This window comes from Centruroides vittatus, unplaced genomic scaffold (assembly GCF_030686945.1).
Source record: "Centruroides vittatus isolate TY-2023 unplaced genomic scaffold, ASM3068694v2 scaffold_861, whole genome shotgun sequence".
In the NCBI taxonomy this organism is placed as follows: Eukaryota; Metazoa; Arthropoda; class Arachnida; order Scorpiones; family Buthidae; genus Centruroides; species Centruroides vittatus.
The window spans coordinates 8,326,544-8,353,032 of NW_027122718.1; the positions used below are offsets into that span (position 1 = coordinate 8,326,544).

Here is a 26,489-nt window from a genome sequence, read left to right on the forward strand (position 1 = left end):
GCGCCACCTTTCTACTCGGTTTTATACTAAAGCGCCATCTGAAAAACTGATTTATAAATTTATTAAATTGTTAAAAGCGTTACAATTTTTGTTTTAATTTTATATTAAAATTTTTAGATTTATTAATAAACTAATTTTATCTGAACATTTGTGAGATTTATTCATTTTTACTTATCGATGGAAGAAATCTCTATGACTAAGTTTTTTTTTTTTTTAAACTCCAATAACCACCACCTTATAAGTTGCTGAGGGAATTTTTAATTAAGAAAACAAACGTTTTCGATCTATTCCATAGATCATCTTCAGGTTTAAACTGACGAACAAAAATAATTCCAAAGAATGGAACACAAAATATTTAAATTCAAAAAACCCGACAACGGAGCAACTAATTAAAATTAGAATTAAAGCGCAAAAAATACGTTTGATTTGAACACGTGCACTTTCCACGAATCGAACCCTTCTAAGTGCAATAAAACAACAACACCGACTTAAAATCGGAGAGAGAGAGTTTTCGTTTACAAGGCAATAAAACAATTTAACTGAGAGATTTTCATCCTCGTGTGTGAGCGACAGGAAATTCTGGATTTCCTCAAGGCTAGGCCTGCACAGTTATTCCTCAAAGGATTTCCTGAACGTGTGTGGCGGCCTTAACAGCCCACAACCGGTCCGGGATATAAAATTAGAAGCTTTATGAGTGTGTTGCTTCTACCAGCTAAACCGGGTGAGGTTGGTGCTCTGTAAACCGCATGTGACAATGCCTATATAATCTGGCTGATTGGAAACTGACCCGGTTTCGACACTTCTTCCGCCACCGAATTATTCGAATATACAATAGCAATCTTATTGTTTTTTTCACATGTAGTATAGAAATTTGTAAAGATACATAATGCAGTTATAATAAAAAATTAATTTTAATTAATGCAAAGTATGTTAAAATATGAAAATTTATATTTTATAAAATACAAGGGAAGGTCATTGGAAGGTGGAATCGGCGCTTCCATCGCTTCCAATGACGGCACGCCACTGTTCTAATTCAATAAAGATTTATAAATTTTAAGTTTTTTGAAAATATTTTTCTTATATATTACTTAAAAAATTTATATTTCTGTAGAAGTATTCCAGAACCAACTGAGTCAATCAATCAAAACGAATAATCAGCTTTTTGCAACTGATTGTGCCCAACATTAGTACGATCCTGAGACAATGTCCTAATTCTTTTTCTATGAACTATTAACCACGGGTCATTTCACAATTAGGGAGACTCTTGTTTTTAACCTATTTGACCTGCAGTCATACAGATGGTGAAATTAACTGTTTCCTCTTTTACACATATGTGTATATGCTTTTACTGTCTACGCAATTTCCCCGTATATCGTGATACTCTTTTGAAACGAAGTAAATATTTTATAATGAACACTAATTTATGGTATATCATATATTATATACCAAGCTAAGCATTTCCTTGGTATAAAAATGCAGCGTATCGTATGTAATGCACAGACGTAAGGAAAAAGTTTTTACCAATGCGTCAAAAAATACAAAAACAGCAACGTTTTTATAATTTTCACATTGTTCGGAAAGAAAGGATATTTTACTTTTTAGTTACAAAACATATTCCTTAAAATTTTTTATTAAATTTCAAAATACAGTAGAGCAGTGATTCTCAAAGTGGGGGTCGCGACCCCCAAGGGGGTCGTGAAAAATATTTGGAGGGTAGCTGAAAAATTGATTCTAGATCAATTTTTTCAAATATTTTATAAATTTACTATGGATTCATGTTTAGAAATAATAGAAATAAAACTATATAAAATAATTTTTACTTAAATAAATTGCACATATAAATAATAAAAAGAATATAAATATTTAAATACGAGCCTAACCCCCTCCATTTGGGATGTTTTTCGACACACTCATTCTTCGGGGGTCCTTTGAAATTTTTAAGTGCAGAAGGGGGGTCGCGGTCCAAAAAGTTTGAGAAACACTGCAGTAGAGCGTCGTTATCCGAAACGTCGGTTAACCGAAAGCGTTCCAGTCGGACAGTGTCGTGCTGAATCGAACGTTTTTGATATTAGAATAACTTCCAAAATATAATTTTTTTGTTTTTATATTTTTCAATATATATTTATTTTGTTTGTACAAAAGAAATAATTTTTAACAATACAATAGCCACGATTATTATAAAAATTTTCGTTAGGCTTAAAATCGACGAAAATTCAACGCGAAGCGACACGCAACGGAGAAAAATTTTAACGTGGGAAAAGTTGGTTAATATTAGGGTTTCTCATTTCCCGGTCTTTTGCTTGTTCCGGGATTCCGGGATAAAAGTGAACTGTTTCCCGGGATCCCGGGAAATTTCGGGACAAAATTAATTATTTTTAACATATACAAATTATGATGAAATCAAATATAATTATTTTTCGTCTTTTAAAGTGATTTAATACGTTCCGCAACCTCCAAAATCAAGGCCGGATGGCCGAGCGGTCAAAGTGGCAGCCTGCCGCTCTGGGGGACCCGGGCTCGAATCCCGACGGCTCGAAAAATCTCCAGGAATTTTTCAGGGGATGGTCCGTCCGGATATGTCGGGCCCCGTCCCTCACCACCCGGTCGCCCCATCGTGGGCCTGGCCTTAACCCATAATGACTTGCAAAAAGGGCGGACCCTCTTAGTGCCCACAGGGCGGAAAGTTAAAAATAAAAAAAATAAAAAAAACCCAAAATCATATTAATAACGCTGTGTAAGATATATATTAAAAATTTCCTTTGAACTACTAGAAATTTTCACAAATAGAAAAAATTTATTAAAGCTTGCTGGAAACTGCATACAACAACAAAATTCTTTGAATTGAGTTTAAAAAAAATGAACTTAGATCAAACTTCTAACTTAGAAGGCAATTTTCGTTTTTTAAATAAAATACAAAATATTGTAAATTTTTATATCATTTTAAAAAGCAAAGATGGCCGATATTCCGATCACTCAATCTAATTCTTATTTTTGTCAATAGAACAATGTCTTGCTACAGAGAATTAGGGTTACCAACCGTGTCATTTTCACCTGGAGACTCCAGTTTTGTTGACATTTATCCAGTCTCCAGTTTTACTAGTAATTTCACCAGGAATATCAATGTTTTACTTATTATTCTTTAATATTAAAATTTAAAATCGGTTTGTTAATTATTCTGTAACATTCACATTATTCCTCATATTTCCAGATCGAAAACTTTTGTTGAAAATTTGCATACAAAATCATCATTACGATAAGCGCCATCTACATTTCATTACTAAACACTCATGTCATCGAGATTACTGGAAGGGTCGCCATATTTCGCTACCATAGGCAGCGTTGCCAGATTTGGCTACTTTGTGCAAAATTTGGCTATCCTTTTATCAGTTTGGCATAAAAAATATCATTTGGCACATTGGCTACTTTTTGGGCTACAGAAATTTGACTTGGCTGCGTTTTTGGCTACATATTATTTACAAGTATATTATTTGAATAAAAATGCACTTTAAAATGGTGTTTTGTCGTTTTTTATTAATTAGAGACCCAAATAAAACAAATATTTGTGTTTTTCAAATAAATTTTTGTTTGTCTCCTTTATAATAAATGAATTTATTTATTTCTAAGTAAAAATTGAAATTGTCTGTAGAAGTAATTTTTTAAAATATCCTTTTTTGTGATAAAGTTTTAATACTTATTACTATAATGAAGATATTCTATATGACAAAATAATTTTAATTCAAAATAACAATTTAGAAAAACTTTGAAATGAGGAGTTATCAACAGAAAAAATATGGGTGTCTATTTTTAAAACCCTTGATGTGACTGAAATCAAACAAATTGTTGGCAAAGTTCTAAGCGTACCTGTAAGCAATGCATTTGTGGAAAGAATTTTTTCTATAATGGCGAATCTGCTTGGAGAAATGATAGAAGTAGAATGCGAGTGGAGCTCGTTAAAGCAGAGTTAGGCATTCGAATTAATTTTGACATGAGCTGCGAAGCTTTTCATTCTTATTTATTTCAACATGACCAAAAAAAATTATTGCAAGTAGCAAAATCAGAAAAAAAATATATAATTTTAAGAAATAAGAAGCATTACAATTATACTTACTATATAAAATAATGTTGGATTGTTAACTGTGTAATACTATATATAAATATATATACTGTACTCGTATATGATAATATAATTGTTGAATAAATAAAATATTGTGACTGTTTATTTTGGGGGGGCAATCCTCCAGGCCAGTAGTTGGCAAATGTTGGCAACCCTACCGAGAATGCCTTTTCCGATTCAATTGATGTGATTGGAATCGTATTTAATGCGTTTAAGAGAAGACATATATTGTTTTTTTCACCTGTATCCTGAAAGATTTCGAGATTGTAGTACTTCTTTTGTTCTCTAGTATCCTTGATTTGTCTACCTTCGACTGCTTTAATTGAAACATTATAGCCCAATAATTCGGCAGTTCGTTTATCTTTAATAATCAGGTTATGAAGAAAAATTTCATACTTGCAGACTTTGTTCGTATCCTGGCCCAATTTGCACAACTTGGCATTAGGCAGTTATTGAAGCTACTGGGCATGGTTAAAAATTAAGACAACATAAGCACAATTATTACAGATATTACAGGTAAAGAATTTTGAGAGTCCTGCCACAAATAAGCTACGTATCGATTATTGACCATTTGTGATGTGCCATAACGAGTAAAAATTTAAAAAACTAATAAGTAGGTTTAAAATTAATAAATACAAATGTATTCTGACAGTTTATGAGTTAACCCTCTCCCCCCGCGGGGAGAATTTTGAAAAATCCCTTCTTAGTGTATGTTATACATTCTCTTGACGTACGGTACCAAGTACCAATTTCAACTTTCAACTCCTAACCGTTTGGGCTCTGCCCTTATCATCATCAACGCGATTATAAGATTTATTTAAATTTTATTGTTCTAACACCAACAGTTTTATTTTAAAAAATCATTTCCAACTTTTGCTTTCTTATATTTAACTGATAGAAATGGATATCATTTTCCTCTTTAGAGTATTTTCTCCCTTTCGATTTCTATGTCATCAATATAGATTCCGACAATGCAAACGGACTCCTGGAATTTTGGTGTTCATGAAAAACGCCAATAGGGAAAGACAGTGGTGTGATAAACTTATATTTTTAAAGCCGTGCCTAAATAATATATATACGAGGGTACTTGTAGTTGTGTAGGATGTTGTTATTATTTTATACAATCAACTTAAGTTATATTGAACATTAAAATATCTTTAAAAGAAAACTGAAATTAAAAAATAATCTACTTATCAGTTTACAATATAACTCAATACTTCCATAAACGTTTAAATGAAAATTTTCTTGTAAATTAATTGTATCGATTATTAATGAATCAACATTATTTTGTAAGAATTTAGGATATATTTTTAATGAATTTCTTGAGAAAATATATTTTGCAGAGGCTTCTGAATTTTTATTTAGAAAATCATTAACCAATATTTTTTTTAATACAAAAAAAAATTGAGTGAAATTTTTGAAGAAAATATTAGGAAAAAGCAATCTGAGTCCGAATAAAATAAAGTAATTTTAATGATTAGTGATTCACTTCGAGGCATGTATTACAATAAATCAAGATTTTAAGATTAACAAAATATTATTCAAAAAGACTAACAAAAGATTATTCAAAATTTTAAGACTAACAAAATATTCAAAATAGTTCAAAAGCTTCAAAATTCTTTTAAGAATAAATAATAATAAAGTAATGTAACTGAATTCATCTTTAAATATAAATAACAAAATATGCCAACAGCATAATGGAAACTTTAAAAAAAAAAAATGTATTCAAATTAACTGATGTACAGATATTCATTACTAAATAGCAACAGAAAGATATTTTTTGTTCATTTCTAAATAAATGAGCTGTAGTTTGTCTACACAAAATACATGGAATTTACAAAAGTTTTTACCACTTTAAGCAACTCCAAATCTATATTAGAGTCTGTTGCATCACCATAGGAACAACTGCTTGAACTGTTGATATCTATCTTGCTGATCAGGTGTTGTTTGGCACGAGCAGCTGCTAGATGTGCATACTGAACGGGGCTGGGTATGGAGATGCTGCGAGTGCATCGAACATAGATGTGGCACAGGTAGTATGACAGTTTCTGCAATTCATCTGAAGAGAAATCATTGTCATCCCAGAGTACTGTGTAGTGAGCAGGACGACTAGTGCCTTGAATGCCATAATGACTGCACAAGAAAAAGTCAAAATCAGTCGGATGGGTTATGCCGTTGTCTACGATGGTGCCGGGAGGAACATTACCCGCTTTTCCAACTCTGTCATTGTATTTCTTCGGCATCATTCTTGTGTGATGCCTTTTTCCTACCACAATGTAAGTTATTCCTGGCTGATAACCTTCTTCCAATTCCATACATGACTGTCTTATCTGTGATATTTCTTTGTTTTGGACTTTACTAAATTCACCCTCACTTACTCCATCACGATAAAAAATGATCTTGTTAGGTTTTAGTTTTGTGTTTCTGTAAAACTGTCTTAATATTTCTTTTACCATTTCTTTCAGTTGTACTATTATCTCTATGTGTCTTTTGTCTTTGGTGGGCTGCTGAATTCTCACTGCTGCAGCATAACGAGAAGGATGAGAGTCAAGACTTCCCACTACAGCCGCTATAGAGTAAGAAGTCCTATCTCCAGGTGATGGATGCGTGACATCAGCACCAAAAAAAATTACTGGCGTTTCGAATATTTTAGGTTTTTTGTATGAACAGAGTCCACAATTTATGCCACCCATTTTTGCATTTATTTTTTGTAAAATATTAGAAATTGTTGTATCTCTGCATTTTTTTACAGTAGTTTCTTTAACACACTGAGTCTTTAATCCTATTTCTGTTTCTGCAACACTTTTGATGTCAGAATATATAGCTGAGTTCTTATTAGGCAAAACAATAATTGCTAAATCTAATTTCCAGACATTTGCATACTTTTCTTAACTTATCGATGATAGTGTCAACTGACACAATATCTGTGATCTTTGGATCTTCTATTTCTATGCCCATACTTACTCCTATTTTGCACAACATTTTTTTAAAATTTTGTAAGTCTCTCTCATTACAGGAGTTGCGGTAAATGGTACTCAACAAGATCCAATTTTGTATTTTTATGCTTGTGTAAAATTGCACATTCTTCATGTCCCAAACACCATCTTTGGGAGTTTTGGTTTCATTGTTTTTGTATGTCACTTGGGGAGGATCCAAGACTCGAGCTTGTAAATCAACACATGTTGTATTCATTTGTAAACCAAATTCCTGCATAAATTTTTTGTTATATTTAATGGTATTTTCTGCTGCCTGTTCTATTTCTTTGAATCTTTGAGCTGGAGGCTGGCACGTTTGGAATATCATGTTTCTGGTCTGTTGTTCATCAAGTTGCTTTTTACATGGTTGCCCTTCCACAATTTCGCAAACTTCTAGAGGTAAATATACTGCTCTCTCTTTGGATCCCACATTAAGTGCAGGAAGATATTTATACTGTAATTCTAATCCATACTGCTTCCTAAAATAATCTACTACTTTCATGTCATAAGTTTGGTCATGTCTGTTTATTTCAAACACTAATGTTGATAACGGTTTTTTTGTCAGTCCAATCACATTATATTTTCTTGGAATATTTTGATGTGTTACTCTTACTTTCAAACCTTTCAATTCTTTTTCCACAGACTTGATAGTATACTGGTCAAATGTGTTTGTGATATTCTTCTTTAATGTTTGGCTAATAAAATCTAAAACTTTCTGTCTTTCATGAAAGACACAAACGGCTTTGTCAATGTTAACCATCATCTTCCATGCGGTAGGTCTTACACTCTGGTAGTAACCAAACCATATCTCTCTCCCTCCTCCCAATGGATGCAGGTCATCTGGACTTGGCTGGTAGAATAATGATCTTCCAACTGGCATTAATTTTAAATTTAATCCTGTTCTCATTATGATGTCTAATGCCATAATTGTTCTAAAAGAAACTTCTACAGGTTCACCTTTAAAAAATCTATGCAAAGTATCCAAATTTATGACATGTTCTTCTTTTGTTGGTGTTATAACAACTTTAAATTGTTTAGAATTATACTGGTCATCTTCATCAAGCACAACTGTAAAGTCTTTTGTGTCAGAAAATAATTGGCTCCTTGTTATGATATTTGCTTTTCCGTCATAAGCAGGAATACAAGCAGAAAAATCCTTAGAACTTTCTGATAATTTATTGATTATTTTACGACAGGTTTGTTTGTTAGGTGCTTTCTTTGTTTTTTCGTTTTTATCATTTAAAACAATAATTTTCACATCATAATGATAAACATTACCACTTGGAAGACTTAGCGGAAAGTAGTTCACTTTCACTTGTATGGGTCGACCCTCTTTACCAAAGCCTGGTCTTCTAGGAAAGATACTTTTGTTGATTCCAGTAGTTCCGATAGCTTGACAGGGAACGGCTGTGAAAGAAGTTGTTGCGCTGCAAGATTCCCGTGAAGTATTGACAGAATCTTTGCCAAAAGTCCTGGAATGTACATTTCGTGGGATGGAAGTTTGGTCTGTATTATTGTTTGAATTTTCTACAACAAAAATTTATTTTACATGTTTAGAGAAAAATCATTAAAGAAAAAATTAATATTCAAACTGGAATAAAAAACCCTTACCATTTTTTGTTCTAGAATCACCACACAATTTGTGCAATGAATTATTTTTACGAGAAACTCCAAACTTTTTTGACATTCTGTTCAATTTCACTTGAAATACCTGGAACAAAAAACATTTTAAATTAATACTAAATAATGAAATAAATTAATAATAAAATTATAAATGAAAACAGTTTCACAATTGAATTTAATTATGAAACTGTTTTCATTTTATAAACAGGTAAATTCTAACAAAAAAAAAAAGTACTCTATTACTAGAAATGTATTAATATGTAATCACAGAACCTCTTCAGCATCCAGTAAAACATGGAAGATGAAACAAATGTTCTTGGAATCCACATGATTCCAGCTTCAGATTAAAACAGTTTGTTTCTAATTGGAATGAACCAAATACAACAGTTGTGTAGTATTTGAATTTGAAAAGACCAATAAGAGACATGCACTGATCTATCCAGGCTATAATGATGTTTTGTACCATGCTCTTCATGCTTTAGATAGTTGTATCTCATCCTTAGAGTTTATGCAATTGGAGTTAAGGCTAGCTTTAAATATTTCAATGGACTCTTAAGACACATGGAACTTCCAAACACAAACTAAACACTCAATTTTCAGAGGCCTGTTTTTTGGAAATGCTTGAGAAGTGGATCTTATTATTTGGACAAGGTACTGTTTGTGTTTTGGGCTATATGATCAAGTTTCGTTTAAATCAGAGACCAAATGAAAGGGAATGTTTCCACTCACATGAAGTTTGTTTTGGTTATGATGAGAAGTGATGAACTCACATCTCCTCTCCAGTCACAATTTAATCCAAAAATTCCTGTCCTTCCCTGCAATAATGATCCAAAAATGTAAGAACTGCTTAAAAACGTTGCTCCTTGAGGTACAATAATCTTTTGGTAGTCACCATCTTATCAAGGTGAGAGAGTTTAGAAATTCAAATCAACCATAGAACATTGCAAATGAAATGCCAACCTTTCTTTACAGCCACACATGTCAATAAGATCTAGGAATAATGAAATAAAAAGTGACCCACAAGTAGCATCTGATTCAAGAGTGAAGGCTGCTAAACAGCATCTGTTCTTTGTTTCAGGGGTGGCCAATTTATAAGCACCCAACTTCAAATATATAAATTTGCCTATTTAAATCTATGGAGAAAACAAGAATGTTTATGACACATTCTCAGCATAATACTGGCTTGAACATGAATGGATTAATGTGATCTGTTCTTGGATAAGGCATATGCTAAGCCACGTTCCAAAAAATTGTCAATCTCCTTTAACAATATAGCACTAGTCCAAGTATGGCTACTGCATCAAAAACACATCCATTACTCACAATGGACAACACACAACAATGAAGCCAAAAGTGCTTTGGTGGCAATTCAGCCAGTGATCATCAAGACTGGAAAATCATTCCAATGGATGAAGTGGAAGTGAAGATCTTTACTATAATCCGTCTCGAGTTGGTTCTTACGACTTGAGAATGTTCTTACGTTGGTTCGTAGAAAGGTACACCTCCACTCTCAATCCAGTGAATATTTACAGTTTATTTACAAAACAAGATATTTCAGAATATACAAGTTTAACAACATTACACACACAGTACAACAAGGTATGGTGTCTCACGTAACAGCTTGTCCTTCAGGGACAATTGTACTCTGGTTTGTGGAGTTGGCTCAACCGTACGGCCTGTCCAGTCTCTGCACTTACCCGTCCCCGAGATCGTTGTCTGAGGAGAACACACTCTCTCTATGCTCAGTGGGCTGTCCAAGTGCCTGAGACTACTGTACTATCCATCTCTTGCCCTTCTCCCCATTCCTCTCGCCACTCTTACTATTTAGAGTTCTTCGACGACAACTTACGACCAATCAGGGTTCTTCCTTTCCTCGGAAGCTTTCAAAAACGTCTACTCTTCTCCCGACGAAACAGCTTATCGTCACATCCGTCCCTTGTTTACATTTTTCTAGCTGAAAAACACTAGCTGACAAACACATTGACGCCTACACACAAGTCCCATAAACAGAGACGCTACACCCTTTGTCTTCTCGACTGTTTATAGATACAACGCCAGGTAGGACTAATTACCAAGGTCGTGTTGCTTTTAGACCTGCTTTGCCAAAAGCAGTCCTTTACAGTGGACTGGACATGAACAAATTCACCACCTGTAGCTATTACACCATCACAAAATTTGAAACAGATGTAATTGTATACACATATAGCGTGACAAATTTCCAGAAAAATACTCACATCTCACTGTTATAAAAGCAAAGAGTTGTTAATAGAAAATACCAATTACACACAATAACCTTATTCCAAAATCAATGCTTGAACATATCAAACAAGAAGTTTTACAACAGGGCCACTAGACAGATTAAGAAGTTGGGAGATGGTGTGTGGCTGTACGCCATGTGTTTGTATATAGTGTATATTTTATTATTATTTTTAATTTCACTTTCTCACGCTTTCATCCCCTTTTCTTTTCTTTACCTATTGTTCTTCCTCTTTGGAATGTCTCTCCAAAATTCCTTTTCTTATATGGTCATAGTGTATCCCCTAAAACAAAGAAAGGGTGCGCGACCCCTGAGGGGTCGAGGACGAAACTAGAGGGCAGGAGGGTCGTAAAGGATAGAACAAAAAGGATTCGGACTCAAGAAAGTGGAAGAGAGAGGAGCTTCTGGTGCGTTCTGGCAGCGTGCAGAAGAGAAAGAGTAGCGTTTGATTGACGGACTAAAGAATTTGTTGTGATCGATCCATTTTGTTTGAGATCGATTCATGAGAATTAACTGTGAATTTTGGCAAGCAAATGAACTGAAAGGAAAAAGAGAATCCTCTCTACATATTTTGTGCAAGACCCTCGACCGATTTTTCGAAGACCTCAGAGACCAACGCTGGGTACCCCTTTCCTAACTTCTTACATTTTTCTTACCTGTCCTTTATTCTCCTCCTTTAGTTTAATATTAGTTTTAATTTTCAGTTTTTTTATTCGTGTTTATAATAGTATAACATTAGCGTAAGATTAGTTTAATTATTTTTCTTTTGTCACGAGCTATATATAAGTCGGGCAATTTTTGTATAACGTTTATTTCCATCTGTCGGGACAGAAAATATACTGGCATCTTAAAAGTACCTGTAGCTAATAACTTTTACCTAAATTAAAATTTATTTTTTTCATTTTTATTTTGGTTCCACGTGTATTTCTTTTAACAAAGAAATTAACTTATTTTCACAGGTGTTTTTTTCAATGGTATCATTTAATAAATTTGCTTGCACTTCCTGTCATTATAAAGTAACAGAAAATGACTTGTTAAAGTGTTCATTATGTGACACTGATTGCTTTAGTGTTTCTAGAAGCAGCTTTAATAAATTAAGCAAAGTTAACTGAGGCAATTGAAAATGCTTAGACTATAAATTGAACAAGTCAAAAATTGAAAATTTGGAATTTCCACTGGATGCTTTAACAGAGAAAGATTAGGGCAAGTTTAAAAAAATCTCTTATTTTAAACAAAAATAAGAATTCAGTTAGTACAGTACTAACAACACAGATCACTTATTATCCACTCCAATGGCTCTGCTCCCTATGATAACAATATTGTTAAGAAATAACATTTGAACTAAAATTAATCAGAAAAGAATACAGTGAAACTAATACAGTAAATAGAGAAAATCAGTTTCTTTCTGACTAACCTGACAGTTTTGAGGAGAGATTAACATTTATCTATATAAATAAAAATGTAAATGTTCGTTTGTTCAAAATCTTAAATCTCCATAAGTTCTTCACTGATTGCTTTGAAATTTTGACACAACATTGCATTCGGATATGCGCATGTTTTTATATACCTACAATTATATAGATGTCACATGAAATTCCCCCACAGGGGAGAGGGACAGGATTAAGGTTTACCGTGAATAACTCAGCTTCTATTATACTATTTTAGATGCGGTATTTTGCGTTTTTGATTGTGTTTTAATAGGGTACATCACAAAAAATGTACACTAAGAAGGGATTTTTCGAAATCCCCCCGCTGGGGAGAAGGAAAGATTAAGGCTTATCCTAAAGAACTCAGCTTCTACTGTACTATTTTAGATGCAATTTTTTATTTTTAACTGCATTTTAGTAGGGTACCATGTGGGGATGAAAGAAGTATATCCTTAACAATGGAAGTGTTAAGAGAAAGCGAAGTGCAAGATTTACAGGTGCAGATGTGGTTTTTTGCATTTTTGTGGGAAATGAACATATTTTTAGGCCCATCTAAAAATTCTTTAATTAGTCTGGAAACAGGGGACCTTATTCTTGCATTCTGTAAAAACAGGTAAGATTGGCTATAATATAATAATCTTAATCTTTGCTATCATTACTTTTTGCCTGAGCAACGCTGGGCTTATCTGCTAGCAAACAATAATAATGAAACTTTACATAAAATAAATTATTTAAAGAAAGAAAAAGTTGAATGTATATTATTGTGACATTGTCCCAATGCTAGGCTGCAACTTTTAATCATTTTTTAGTTTAAAAAATATCACATGACCTCTGATCTAGACTGGAAGTTTATATATAGTTAATCAGGGCTTTTGGCACAAAGCTTTCTATATTTGATATCTATTTTTCATTTCTCTAACTCTGTTCTAGAGATTAACAAAGGACAAACGAACAGATGACAGTGGGAATGTATAGGTCTGCAATCTGAAAATTGCAGCCTAACTAAAAAGGAAAACAAAACTGAAGCCAAATGCTAATAAGCTGAAAGGAATAAAAGTTGAAAAAAATAAGAAGGTAATTATCTTGCTAACAGAAAATGAAAAAACCTTTCAAGAAAGTCAGAGAGCAAACAATGGCAATTTCAGGTAAAATTACATGAAGCAAGGTTTACACAGTTTAGGCACAATTAGCTTTTCATGACAAACCAATTAGCTTTTTATTCAACACATTTTGCTTGTAATTTGTACAGGAGATCTACTGATGGAAAAATAAATTAAAATTTAAGCACATTTTCAGTATATTTTAAATATTTATGAGTAAATTTTGAGCATCATTGGATCAGATTCACAAATATTTATAGTAAAAACCAGGGCTGTGGAGTTGGAGTCATGGAGTTTTGGTGTTTTAGTCAGAGTTATCAAAAACCCACTGACTCTGACCCCTTTTTACTTTTCCAACTTGTTATATATATAGAACAGAAAAGTATTGGAATTGTGTCAAATTTGACCTTTCAGTTTTTTGCAAATCTACATGTTTGGAAACCTCTTGAACCCAAAAAATGTCAAATAAATGGGGTAAATTCGCATGCGTGTGAGTGTGTGTTGATGTTTAATTTCTTTATTTTCTGTTCCGAGATAATAGAGCAGCGACATCATATTTCCTAACACATAGTTTACCTCTTTTTGGACTCCAAAGAGTTTGTGGACCACAGTTTAATAAACATTGCATTTAATTACATTTTCTGTAATACTAACATTCTACAACAAAACCCACCCACAGTAAGATTTGACAAGGTCAATTTTTCCACATTAACACTACAAAAAACAGAACAAATAAAGGGTGTACTATAGATTACCACCTATGGAATTTCGGGACTGAGTATATATTTGAACTCAGAGGACCGAGACGAGTTCAACGGTACCCTACTTTTGGGCCGGAGGCAAAAAGTAAGAAAGTTATCATACTTTTTTCAGCGATCGCATGATGATCGGGAGTCGCATCGCTCTCTCCGCTAAGCCTATCGTGTGTTTAACAGGCAGTCCGGCAAGTCGGCCATATATATTGTGGTGATACACCAATATAATTTTGTATATTTGTAGATAGTTATAAGCCTAATATTTAATCCTTCAATTCTTTGTTCTGTCTCTCCCTTGTTTCTCGATCTTTCTATTTTCACTTTCCTTGCGGGTGGGGCAGTCCTTTCCCAGGAAGTAAGGTGGAGGACAAAAGAAGAAAAAGACCCTGAGGCAAAAGAACGGGAGTAACGGTCATTCTTGGTTTGGAGCTGGAACGGAACAGACGTGGAGAAAGAATAGGATTGGCTCTTTCAGCGAAATAGAGATCTCGAGGACACATCGTTATTCTGGGTACCCCCTATCCCTTCTTATATATAATTCTATATATCTATCTAACTCTTCTTCACCCTTTATATAGCATGTAAGTTAGTTTTAACCCTAGTTTGTAATATTCCGGTGAATATCCTATTTGTAACTCGTTATAAATTTGTTGCGCTTATTGTGTGTGAACCACGTGTTTCCCTTTGTTATTTTTGTCTACTCCTTCGCCTACACGTGTGAGGTTTCAAGTCGGAATTGTAAAAGAATCCTGCGTATCATCACGCGTGGTGGAAGAGTGTTTTGTTGATTGTTGTTTTTTTTTTCCACATTAAACTTAAAGTTTTGTTTTATTGTAAATTTGTTCTTTCGTTGGCCATACACTCGCGTGACTTAACAATATCTTCAACACAGGCAGATGTTGATCCACGAGCACACTGATCGTCTACAGTTCGAGTTAAGTCCTTTTCGCACATCCTCGCGCTCGTCGACCTCGGGGGCTACGGCTCCTCAGTCTCGCTATCGCTCGCGGTCGGCTAGAACTACGAGCCGATCGCAATCGGGAGTCGCGATGCTTGAACAAAAGAAAAAAAAGGAACTGGCGTTCAACTGTTCGTGCTCCCGATGGACTCCCCCGGGAGGGGAGCTGCCAATTGTTTAACGTCACTAGTTATTGATTCACAGTAGTTCTTGAACAGAAGGAAAAAAAAGGAAGTGGCATTCGACTATTCGTGCAATTTCTTGTCTTTCAGAGTGCTTTTTTAAAATTTGTTTGCAGACTTTATCGCGAGATGGCAGCACTAGCAACTATGATGCCGTCTGCATGAATGCATTAAAAAAGTATGATAACCTTCTTATTTTTCGTCTCCGGTCCAAAAGTATGGTATTGTTGAACTCGTCTCTATCCCCTTAGTTCAGATATACACTCAGTCCTGAAATTCCATAGGTGGTAATTTATAGTATCCCCAAATAAAATAATTATAAATTTGTTATCTAAGTTTATTAATATATAACTTATGTTTTATATAACCAATCATTTTATTTTAAAATTTGAACTAATGTTATGTAAAAATAATACATAAAGACTTTTCTATTTGGAAATAAAACATTTTATTTAAGAATTCACACTCAACAACCTTTTAAAAAACCAGTAATAGCGATTGAAAAGAAACGTTTTCGACCGTTAACTCGGTCTTCCTCAGGTTCTAAATATTGAGATTCGTTACAAGTTCAAAAGTTCAATATTGAGATTCGTTACAAGTTCAAAATGTAACGAATCTCAATATTTAGAACCTGAGGAAGACCGAGTTAACAGTCGAAAACGTTTGTTTTCAACTGCTATTACTGGTTTTTTAAAAAGGTTGTTGAGTGTGAATTCTTCGATTATACCAGTACACAAGTCAAACCTTCATTTTATTTAAAATAAAAAATTATTTATTATGACGTCGTCACAATGCCTGTCTGTAATTTTTAATCACATTCTTAATTTATTTAATTTAAAATATATGTTCATCTCAAATTAATAAAGTCTTGCCCCTGTATGTACATTATACTTTTCTTGATAACAACAGTGTCATGCTGGTCATCTATGTAACTTCATTCAAGGAAAATTTTTGAATTGAATTCACATGATTTCCTGTCTAGACCAGAAGTTTGTGTGTGTGTATATATATATATATACGGTTAATTGGACCTCCATCTGGTTTTGATTTTCATCTAACACCATTCTTCAGATTAAGGAAGGAAGGACAGAGGCAGTAGGAATTTATGGGTCTAATTTTTTCAAATTTCAGCCCAAAAATAGATGTAACATGTGTTAGAGCAGTGCTTCTCACAGTTTTGTGATAGGTAAATTAATAATATAAAACATAAAAACATACAGTATGTAAGAAATTACGGCAGCTTAAAAAAACAACACACACACAAACACACACCGACAGTACACGGCTGTTAATTGACAACCCAAAATGACTTCCATAATAGTACATAAAACATACAAAAATTTGAAATTTGATACGTCGAATAACATTCACAAAATAATAATTTAACCATTATTTGATACTATGATAGAACTTATATTTATCATTAACTAAGCCATACCTTTTCTTCTGCAGATAAAGGTCGTATTACTATTCTTCACGATATAATTACAGAAATAAACGTCACCTCCGCACTCATACAAACTTCGACGAGAAATTTGAATGAACTCAACACCCGCGCTATCAACTTTGGCGGACGAAATGACGTCAATGCTTAATCTTCCCGCCAATGGTCACGTATAGCCTGTAAGAACGTGGAATAATCCTCACGTGATAATCTCGTGTTCACGCGCGAAAATAAATAACTCCAATAATTGCCGTTTACCACAATTACGAAGCACAAGGATGCGTGTCAAGCTGTTGGTTGATATTACGTGTTTCTTAGGTTAGTACTGTATTTATTAGCTCAGATAAGCAAACAGTCCCGTGACATGTTATACGTAGTTTCGGTTTTGCTGTCATACGTAGTTCCGGTTCCGGTTTCGGTATTGCTGTCATACGTGGTTTCGGTTTCGGTATTACTACAAAACTCGTGAGTAATTCCACCGCGTAGGAATTTTTAACACGAAAAGAGATCGAAGGATTTTTATACAAAAAAGAAGGAAATGCAGAAATTTTTGGTAACATTCTAATCTGAATGAGTAGTTTGCGACTTCCTAGAAGACGAATACAGTAGAGAGTCGAAAATCGGCACCCTGGTAATCGGAATCGCCCGATAATCGGCACGATTTTCAGTCGGACTGTGTCGTGCTGAATCGAACGTTTTTGATACTAAATTTACTTCTAAAGTATAATTTTCATGTTTTTATATTCTTCAATATATTTATTTTGTTTGTACAAAATAAAGAAATAATTTTTAACGATACGATAGCCTCGATTATTATTATAAAAGTTTTCGTTAGGCTTAAAATCGACGAAAAATTCAACGCGAAGCGACACGCAACGGAGAAAAATTCAACAGGAAGCGACACGCAACGAAGAAAAATTTGAACATCGGACATGTTAATATATTTTTTCATACATAGACCGTAATCGGAACAAATCCCTAATCTGAACAACCCTAGTCCCCAATTGATGCCGATTTTCGACTCTCTACTGTAATGTCCTACAAGGAACCTTTCGCGAGATATTCGGTATTAAAGTTTGTACTGTGACGTCACTTCCGACTATAATTAGAAGTGAGAGATGCTAGTTCCGCTGCCGGAACCGGAACTATTGAAACTGATCCGAGTTCGGAACGTTTAAGCTAGGCTGTTCCTCGGAAAAATTAGGCTAGACGGATTCTTTAAATCATTATGTAACGTCGGAATTGCTTAGTCTGTTTTTTAACATTGAACCTGTAATTAAATTTCTCGGAAAAAATCACGTGATTTAAAGTTGCGTTTGTAAACAATCCACCGCCACATTACTTGCCACTTAACCTAATTCTTTTTGTCGATATATTTTTGCGAGTTAAAGAAAACAGTATTGTTGTTTCTTAAAATAGCAGCAGGTTACAACAACAGTTATTTAAATTAATAATTTTCATTTACTTAAGAAAAGCAACTAACATTAATCTTAATTTGTATTTAAAAGTGGCATGATAATTGCCTTTATAAACCTGCCCAATGTCCCGCTGTTTCTAAATTAAAATAATTTGAACTAAGTATGGACAATTATAGGTAATTTTTAAAAGAAAATTTCACTTTAAATGAAATAATCCGTGGAAAACCGTAATCGTAAAAGTACAGAATGAAGTACGTCACCGACAGATGACGTCGACGCAGTCACGAGATGTACTGTACAATACGTGTTTGTGTCCAATAGACGATTCCGCGACGAAATCAAGCTTAGCCAATGGCAACTCGAATGGTGCTGAGTCTGTAAATAGTTCTATGAGTTTTTGTTTATAGCTCTCTTTGAATGAGTCACCCCAAAAAATTCCATCTGTTTAGCAGATGTCTACTAATGATTTATCTTAAAAAAGTAAAACCAAAGAAAAACTGCACGATTTACTAAATCAGTAAGCACGAGGTGATCTGAGTGATGATCTTAATAATCACGTGATTTCATTGACACTAGTTTCGGTTTTTATAAAGATGACAGAAGTGCGTCAGACAAAATTACAAATTAATTTTAAAAATTTTCCGTTTCATTATTATTATTTTTATTTTTCAAACGAAATATTTTTAAAATTTTCTATTTTTCTTTATTCGTTTCTATGGCAACGAGTTTTTAATATGTCAATATTTATTAAAGAACGTTGTTATTGACAATTCTAATGGTCACAACATCTTACTTTTTAAAATTAGTATATTTTATTTCTTATTTTATAAGCGCTAATAGATTGATCTTTGTGTCTAAACCAGAAAATGCCATTAAAAAAACGAGTGAGTAGTCTTTTCTTTTTATAAAATAATTTGAAATTATATGACCAAGGAATTAAAAGGGCATGATTCGAGTCCGAATGAGAGGGTCGGCGATCCCCCAAATTGTAGACCCCTTGTACAAACAAAAAAGTCAAAGGAACCACACCCACATTCTGCGGAGATATTTATCATGGTAGTAGGCTAACCAGTAGCATGCGGTGGTATTTGATGATAGGGAAGCTGTGCTGGCCCTGGATAGAATCGTTGGAAGAGTTATATGATATTTTGGAGTGTAGCATCCACCAGCTAAACCATGTGAGGTTGGGTATCTGTAAAGTGCATGCACGAATGCATTTAATCTGGCTGCTTTAAACAATTCAAATATTTTCACTGTAAAATCTGACCTGTATTCAACAATGCAGCAAGTGCTTCCGTGGGAATATGCATATTCGAATATACAATAGCAATCTTATCATTGTTTTTCACGTGTATAGAAATTTGTAATAAGATACATAATGCGGTTATAATAAAATATTAATTTTAAATAATTCAAAGTATGTTAAAATATGAAAATAATCGCACAATATGTATTTATATTTTAGAAAATACAAGAGAAACAGTGCTTCTGCAGCTTCCATGGACGGCACGCCACTGGTAGTAACCAGAACTAAGTGTGATACTGGCTCGGATATCACCTGGGTTAACAAGGTCTGTGTTCATGAGTTAGGCAGAGGCTCACGTTCGAAAAATAGGCCACAGTCTCCCTTGGATACTGGTGGGTGAAAGCAGCACTGGCCCAAGCATGGTTAATGCAATGCCCTCGACAGTTGTGAGGAACCAACCTAGCCTTGGTATTTCTGTGGCAATCAGTGGCATGCCATCCATGGAAGCTGCGGAAGCACCTCTTCCCTTGTATTTTCTAAAATATAAATGTATATTGCGTGATTATTTTCATATTTTAACATAGTTTGAATTAATTAAAATTAATATTTCATTATAATCACATTATGTATCTTATTAAAATTTCTATATTACATGTGAAAAAAATGACAAGATTACTATTGTATATTCGAATATAAATCTGTATATGCATACTCCCAATGGAAGTGCTGTATTGTCAAGTACAGGACAGCTTCCATGGCAAAAATATTTGAATTGTATAAAGCAGCCAGATTATATGCATTCGTGCATTAGCTTTACAGAACACCAACCTCACATGGATGCTACACACCAAAATATTGTATAATGCTTCCAATGATTAGGTTTGTTTATAATTTTTATGGAAACACAGCTTCCCTATCATCAAATGTCACTACATGCCACTGATGGCAATGCATCCACAGACTGCAAAGGCTGGAAAACCATGCCAATGGATGAAATGGACAATGGAAATGAATAAGTTTATCATCCATACTTACACCATCACAAAACTCATAACAAACATGACAGCATACAGACAACAATTACACTATAGATTCACACTATATCTTCACCTCACTGACACCAAACAGAGTTGTTGATCAAACAACCCTTTGTTTGATCAACAATTATACACAACAACCTTATCCCACAAACAGCACATGAACTTATCAAACAACAGATTGCTGTTCAAATACATCAACAGACAGAAACATTTAACATTAATGAAGATATATTTGAAGTTTAGACTATTAGACTCAAAAATATTTTATTTTTTGTGATCTTTAAATCCTTTAATCCAACCACAGAAGTAACAGCCATAATGGTTTTGAAGAATAAACTTAAACAAAGGTAAAAATAGGTAAAAATTCACAAAGTTAAAAATGATCCTATTTTTACCTTTTTTACCTTTGTTTAAGAAGTTTATTCTTCAAAACCATTATGGATGTTACTTCTGTGGTTGGATTAAAGGATTTAAAGATAGACTCAAAAATATTTTATTTTTTTGTGAATAGTCTAAACTTCAGATATATGAAGAAAATATCCTGAGACATGAGAATTGTAATTAATGAAAATCATGTAACCTGCCAGGATAATAGCACACAAACTACTACTAATGATACTACAGACACTTCCTCATCCACTATTGATAACGTAGATATAGATTTAGGTAATATGGTCTCATTTTCATTTCAGGAAACATTCACCAAATATACAAGTACAGATCACACACAAAGACCACGAATACCAAAAATCAACATGTCAAAGGTAGTAGGAAAAACACTAAATTATGTAAACACTCACTTACTACCACACTACATCCATTTAATTTCTACACTCTCAGACATTCATACATTAGTTTATGCTGGGGCAGTCACAGTAGTGACACACCATGGACTGAAAATACAATCGCAGACAGATACACACAAAATACAGTTCTATCACAAGCCTGCCTGGCAGAGAAGAATAGAAACACAAATAAATGACATTAGACAGCAATTAGGCAGGCTGACACAATACACTAAAAATAACATAACACCCAAATTAAATAAACAACTCAAAAACATTTTCAAGAAAATCAAAACAAAAACATCACAACACACACATTACAGAATACATCGACACACTAAAACAAAAACTTGCAGCCAAACTAAAATAAACACTTTTATCTTTACCAACAATCATGCCAGTTTCTGCTTTATTGGTGTACAAAAAAAACAAAAACAAAGATTTTAATGATTCCTAGAATCTTCAAGCTCTTCACCTCATTTTCAGAGTTCATATGCTTCAATAAAGCAGAATCTGTTGTGATTGTTGCTTATCAAAGATTGGAGAACAATATTGCATTTCTATCATTTTTATAGAAGAAAATACCAGTTTTATTCATATCTTAATAAAAATTTAAATTCTTCTGGTATGAATTATTTAGATATTGTAATTTATAATTTCAGAGAGGGAAAAAATATGAAACTGATTTACCTTGGATTGCATCAAAGGTAAAATTTTCAATTTTTTTTGTATTATATAATACTTTATGTATACAGTGGAACCTCACTTAATGAGCATAATTTGTTCCAGAACCTTACTCATAATGCGAAACAATTTTTCCCTAGAGATTAATGTAAAATATGATAATGTGTTCCATGCCAAAAAAAATACTCAAATACCATATTATCTTGCATATAAGATGAGGTTGTTATTCATTTTTCACTGCTTTGAAAACCTAGGTCAAAGCAGTGAAAAATGCGCAAATGAAGGATCCTTTGTGTTTTTGCCATAATTTTTGTGAACTGTGTATAGTTAATGCTTCCATAGCAGAGTTCTATTGAGGTCAAGGTGAATGTTGCTTTTAAAGAGATGATCCGAAAATAGCTGATCTGATCATTTAGCAATGATTATAAATGTAGTTATTTCATATTTCTTAAATTGGTATTTTTAAAGAATATTTGTATATTCTGAATCATTAGAAATAAAATTTTTCCTGTCATGTGCATTATAGTCTTTTGGTTTTGCTACGTGGGCATCAGGTTCGTGGAAAAGCAATCTTCAAAATATGATAGCAGTCATTCAGGAAATACTGCATTTTAAATTCACTCGACGGATCAGAGGACAATGCTTTGTGGAGTGAGAGTGAAAAAGAGGAGAATTATAACAAAGCTTTGGAGGGCGTTCAGGTAGACAAAAGGTGATAGCATCAAGAAAACATGGTTGTTTGCCTTAATGCATGCATTTGATGATTTATTTGTGATTAAACGAAATAAAATTAGAATTGTATTAATAAATCTAATTTTCTTTATTTTGGTCTTTATAGTCACACTCGTCCTATATGCGAGATTGTCTTATACGCGAGTAAATATGGTATTTTACATATAACGTTTATTCAAAGAAAATTATACAATATATCTTGTTAAGGAGCGTGAATCATCATCATCTTTTCTTCTAGCACGGAATGAACCAACTTGGCATGCAAATTTGATTTGCAGAAAACAAAAAAATCAGAGATAATAGCATTATGGAGCATGCACACAATCCGGGACTTCCTCTTGTGGTCTTACGCCATACATTTTTTTTTGTAAATTTTATATGTGTATATATATATATATATATATATATTTCATTTTTCCTTCTTCCTTTGTCCTTTGTTCTTGGCTTTCTACTTCTGGAAACTTCTCTCTGTGGGTGACAATGACCTGATTTGTAAGACAAAGAAAAAGGGTAGCCTAGAGGGGCTAAAAGGTGATAGACTGGTCACTTTTGGCAGAGACGTTGAGCGGTACGAACGGATTTTGAGAGTCTTCAGGTCGATTTAGCACCAACTGGAAGTTTGGAAGAGGCAGTGAGCCAAAGATAGTAGAGTGAGGATAGTGAGGATATCGAACATTTTATACGACAACTTCTCTGGAAGCTTGTCGAGTAACAAGTAGACAGAAAAGAAAATCCAAATCTCTACAACACCGAGATTCGTACCACCAGAAAACAAAGGTTTGAGCTATAGCCACCAACACAAGGTCATCAACTAAAATCTGGGTACCCATTCTTGTCTCAATCTTTATACTCTTGTATTCTATCGTCTATCTTTTTTTCTCTTTCCTTATTATATAAGTAGTTTTTTAAGTAGTTAATTTTAGGTTAATCACATTTTTTGTGTCGCGCTGTGTATCCTCGGTCGACCCATTGTCGCAAGATTTATGGTTAATGATTCTGTGCGGGTGTCTTATATTTAAACTGTACCAGGAGTGTCAGAATCCAAACGAGAACCTGTATATTATATCAAACGCGAGTGAAAATTAAAGAGTTAAATTTTTTTTTGTCTATCCCATTGTTGGACTCTTTTCTTCACCATGTGCATCAACAACACCCTCTCCTTGTCACGCATTATGCGAAACTTTGCTCGTTAAGCAAGTCATTTTTTTAAAATTTGATTTGCTCATTATGCGAAACACTCATTATGTGAGGTATTCGTTAAGTGAGGTTTCACTGTATATAAATTTGCTTAAAAATATAATAAATTTTCAACTTAAACAAAGTAAAATAATACTTTACTCACAAGAAGACAGGCCATCTCTTATTGTTTAATAGATTTCATTATTTAATATTAATAAATTTTTTAATAACAATTTCTTTTTGTATCAAAATACAAAATTTTTGTAATATCAAATAACACTATTAATTTAGTATTGGGGTGGAACTAGTCATTATAGTTAATCAACTGAATTCAGCAATGCATCTTTAACAGTGGATTAAGTTGGAGAAATGCTTGTGATAACCAACAGCGAATGAGAATGTTATTTGTTTCGGTTTTTGCGAACAAAACGAGGATTAACAAACACTTTCTTGTTAATTTACAAACTATTCTTCAATTCGCTATTTTTATCAGGTTCTTTATACATTGGATCCCAACATGTAGGCAGTGAGGATATAAAAGTCAGTATACATAAAACAACTCTATTATTATTATAAGTGCCTATATCTATACTTAATCTACTTACAAACCATAAGAATGAAGAAAGAGAGAATATAAGGACAGAATAAGGGGAAGGTGGAAATACCCGGGTTTTTGCTCTAGATGCTCTGTGATAGTCCAGTAGGAAGTTCTTGGCCTCCTTTAATGGACCAGATGGCTTCTTCCCCTCGACCTTTCTCATCGAGTTTCACTTCCTAACTTCCATCGTTTCGATTCAGAGCCCGTTCTTCTTGACCTTCCTCATCGAGAGCCAAGATCCCTTTTGACTTCTCTCTCTTCTTCTTTTCCTCTCCTTTCTTTTTTTTGATTATCCTGATTTTTACAACGTTGTTTTTCTTATCGGAGGCATCACTCCTCACCAGATAGTAAAGCAATTAAGAAGGAAGTCTTTTTCTTAGTCAACAGGAAAGGGAGAGAAACAAAAGAAACCTTAAGCCTAACTTAAATTTATAGAATTATTAATTACAAAATACAGTAATATGGTTAATGGCCACATACTAACATTTTTGACACAGTTAATGGGCCATGATGGGGCTGGATAAAAATGAAACCTGTCCATGTTTTATGATGGCTCATTAACTGGGCTGAAAGCATTAACATTTCTCCAACTTCACCCACTGTTAAAAGTACATTTCTTAATTCAAATTAATATCAGTATATAAATGGAAAATGTTCTTTATATTGTTTTTAAATATAGTAGCTTATTCATTTACTTATAATTTCTTCCAGTTTTATTCCAAACAATTTAGTTCTCTAATTTTGCTTACTGCATCTGATTTCATACTTCTATACAACAGTTATTGCTGATGATTGTAAAGTCAGTTTTCTATTAAATATAATTTATTATATTTTAGTTTGTTTCACAATGATTATCATTAGCTGCTATTCCATAGAGGAAAAATTCATTTTTGTCTTAATTTTCATTGAAAAAAACAATCATAGTCATACCCATTATCTAAGAAAGCAGATTTAGAATAAGAAATCTTTTGAAACTTTTATTTCTGTTATTAAAATCTTTTAAGAATATAAATTAAGAACTAATTCCATCCATAAACTAATTATATACTCTTTGACAAAAAATTCAATACACTCCAAAAAATAATCCAATTGTAATGAAATGTCATATTCAAATACTTTTCAACTGAATATGCAAATGATATAAAAATAATAAAAAAATAAAAGAATGAATGGTTTGAGCTACAGTACATTGGAAGTGCCTGTCATTATGATGTATATAAAAAATGATTCTTTCTTTGACAGATGAACTTTCAGTGAAGTTTGACTGTGCTGATTGTTGATGATGGTGAACAATACCTCACCAGCAAATTTGTGCCCACCACAACCATATGAGTTTGAAAGAGGACTAAATTTGTCGTTGGACTAAAAGAGAGTGGATGGATGTATCACCCAACATTTGGGTTAGAGTTAGAGTGATGCAGTAATTAAATGATGCTTGCATGAATGGGTCTTGAATAGCAAAATCCAGAGAAAAACAGGCAATGGAATGCCAGAGTGATGACAGAACGGGAAGACAGCAATTGTAGCTGTAACAGTGCAAGGGTCATCGTAATCGACCATTCAAATTCAATATGCGACCAATGCCAAAATATCCATCAGGACCATTGCTATATGACTACATGAGCAGAATCTATGCTCACAATGTCCATTATGCTTGCTGCCACTGACTCATAGGTATTGTCAAGATTGATTTCAGTGGTGCTGGGCTTGATTAATGTGGAACTGCTCTGATTGGGGACAAATCATCTTCAGTGATGAGTCCTGCTTTGAACTGAGTTCTGACAACCAGTGCAGATGTGTATAGACACTCTGGCCATTGCCAGAATTTCACTGTTACTGTTGCATGACACATGGCCCAACAACAGGGAGTTATGGTTGGAGGTGCCATGTTTTTTGATAGCCAAACTTCCTTAGTAGTAGTCCATGTTTCAGTCACAGCACAGCAACATGTTGATGACATTATGAGACCTAT

General features: G+C 33.6%; 2 protein-coding genes across 3 annotated transcripts in view; one reads left to right on the forward strand and one right to left on the reverse strand.

Moving 5' to 3' along the window:
* Positions 1 to 5,894: 5,894 nt before the first annotated feature.
* LOC136989999 (protein argonaute-2-like) lies at positions 5,895 to 16,931 on the reverse strand. The gene is given in 4 exon segments (XM_067288316.1): positions 5,895 to 6,993; positions 6,995 to 8,616; positions 8,701 to 8,800; positions 16,830 to 16,931. Coding segments are annotated over 3 exon segments (2,763 nt in total). The 5' UTR covers positions 8,777 to 8,800; positions 16,830 to 16,931; the 3' UTR covers positions 5,895 to 5,928.
* Positions 16,932 to 18,848: 1,917 nt separating this feature from the next.
* Positions 18,849 to 26,489, forward strand: part of LOC136990009 (dynein axonemal intermediate chain 1) — an 85,625-nt gene continuing 77,984 nt past the window's right edge. The window contains exons 1-2 of one of the 2 annotated variants that reach the window (XM_067288328.1): positions 18,849 to 19,137; positions 21,987 to 22,031. In XM_067288328.1, the coding sequence (XP_067144429.1) occupies positions 19,120 to 19,137; positions 21,987 to 22,031 (63 nt within the window). In that variant the 5' untranslated portion in view covers positions 18,849 to 19,119. Of the gene's footprint in view, positions 19,138 to 21,986; positions 22,032 to 25,096; positions 25,126 to 26,489 lie in introns of those variants that run through there. The other variant, XM_067288329.1, reaches the window with a different exon arrangement.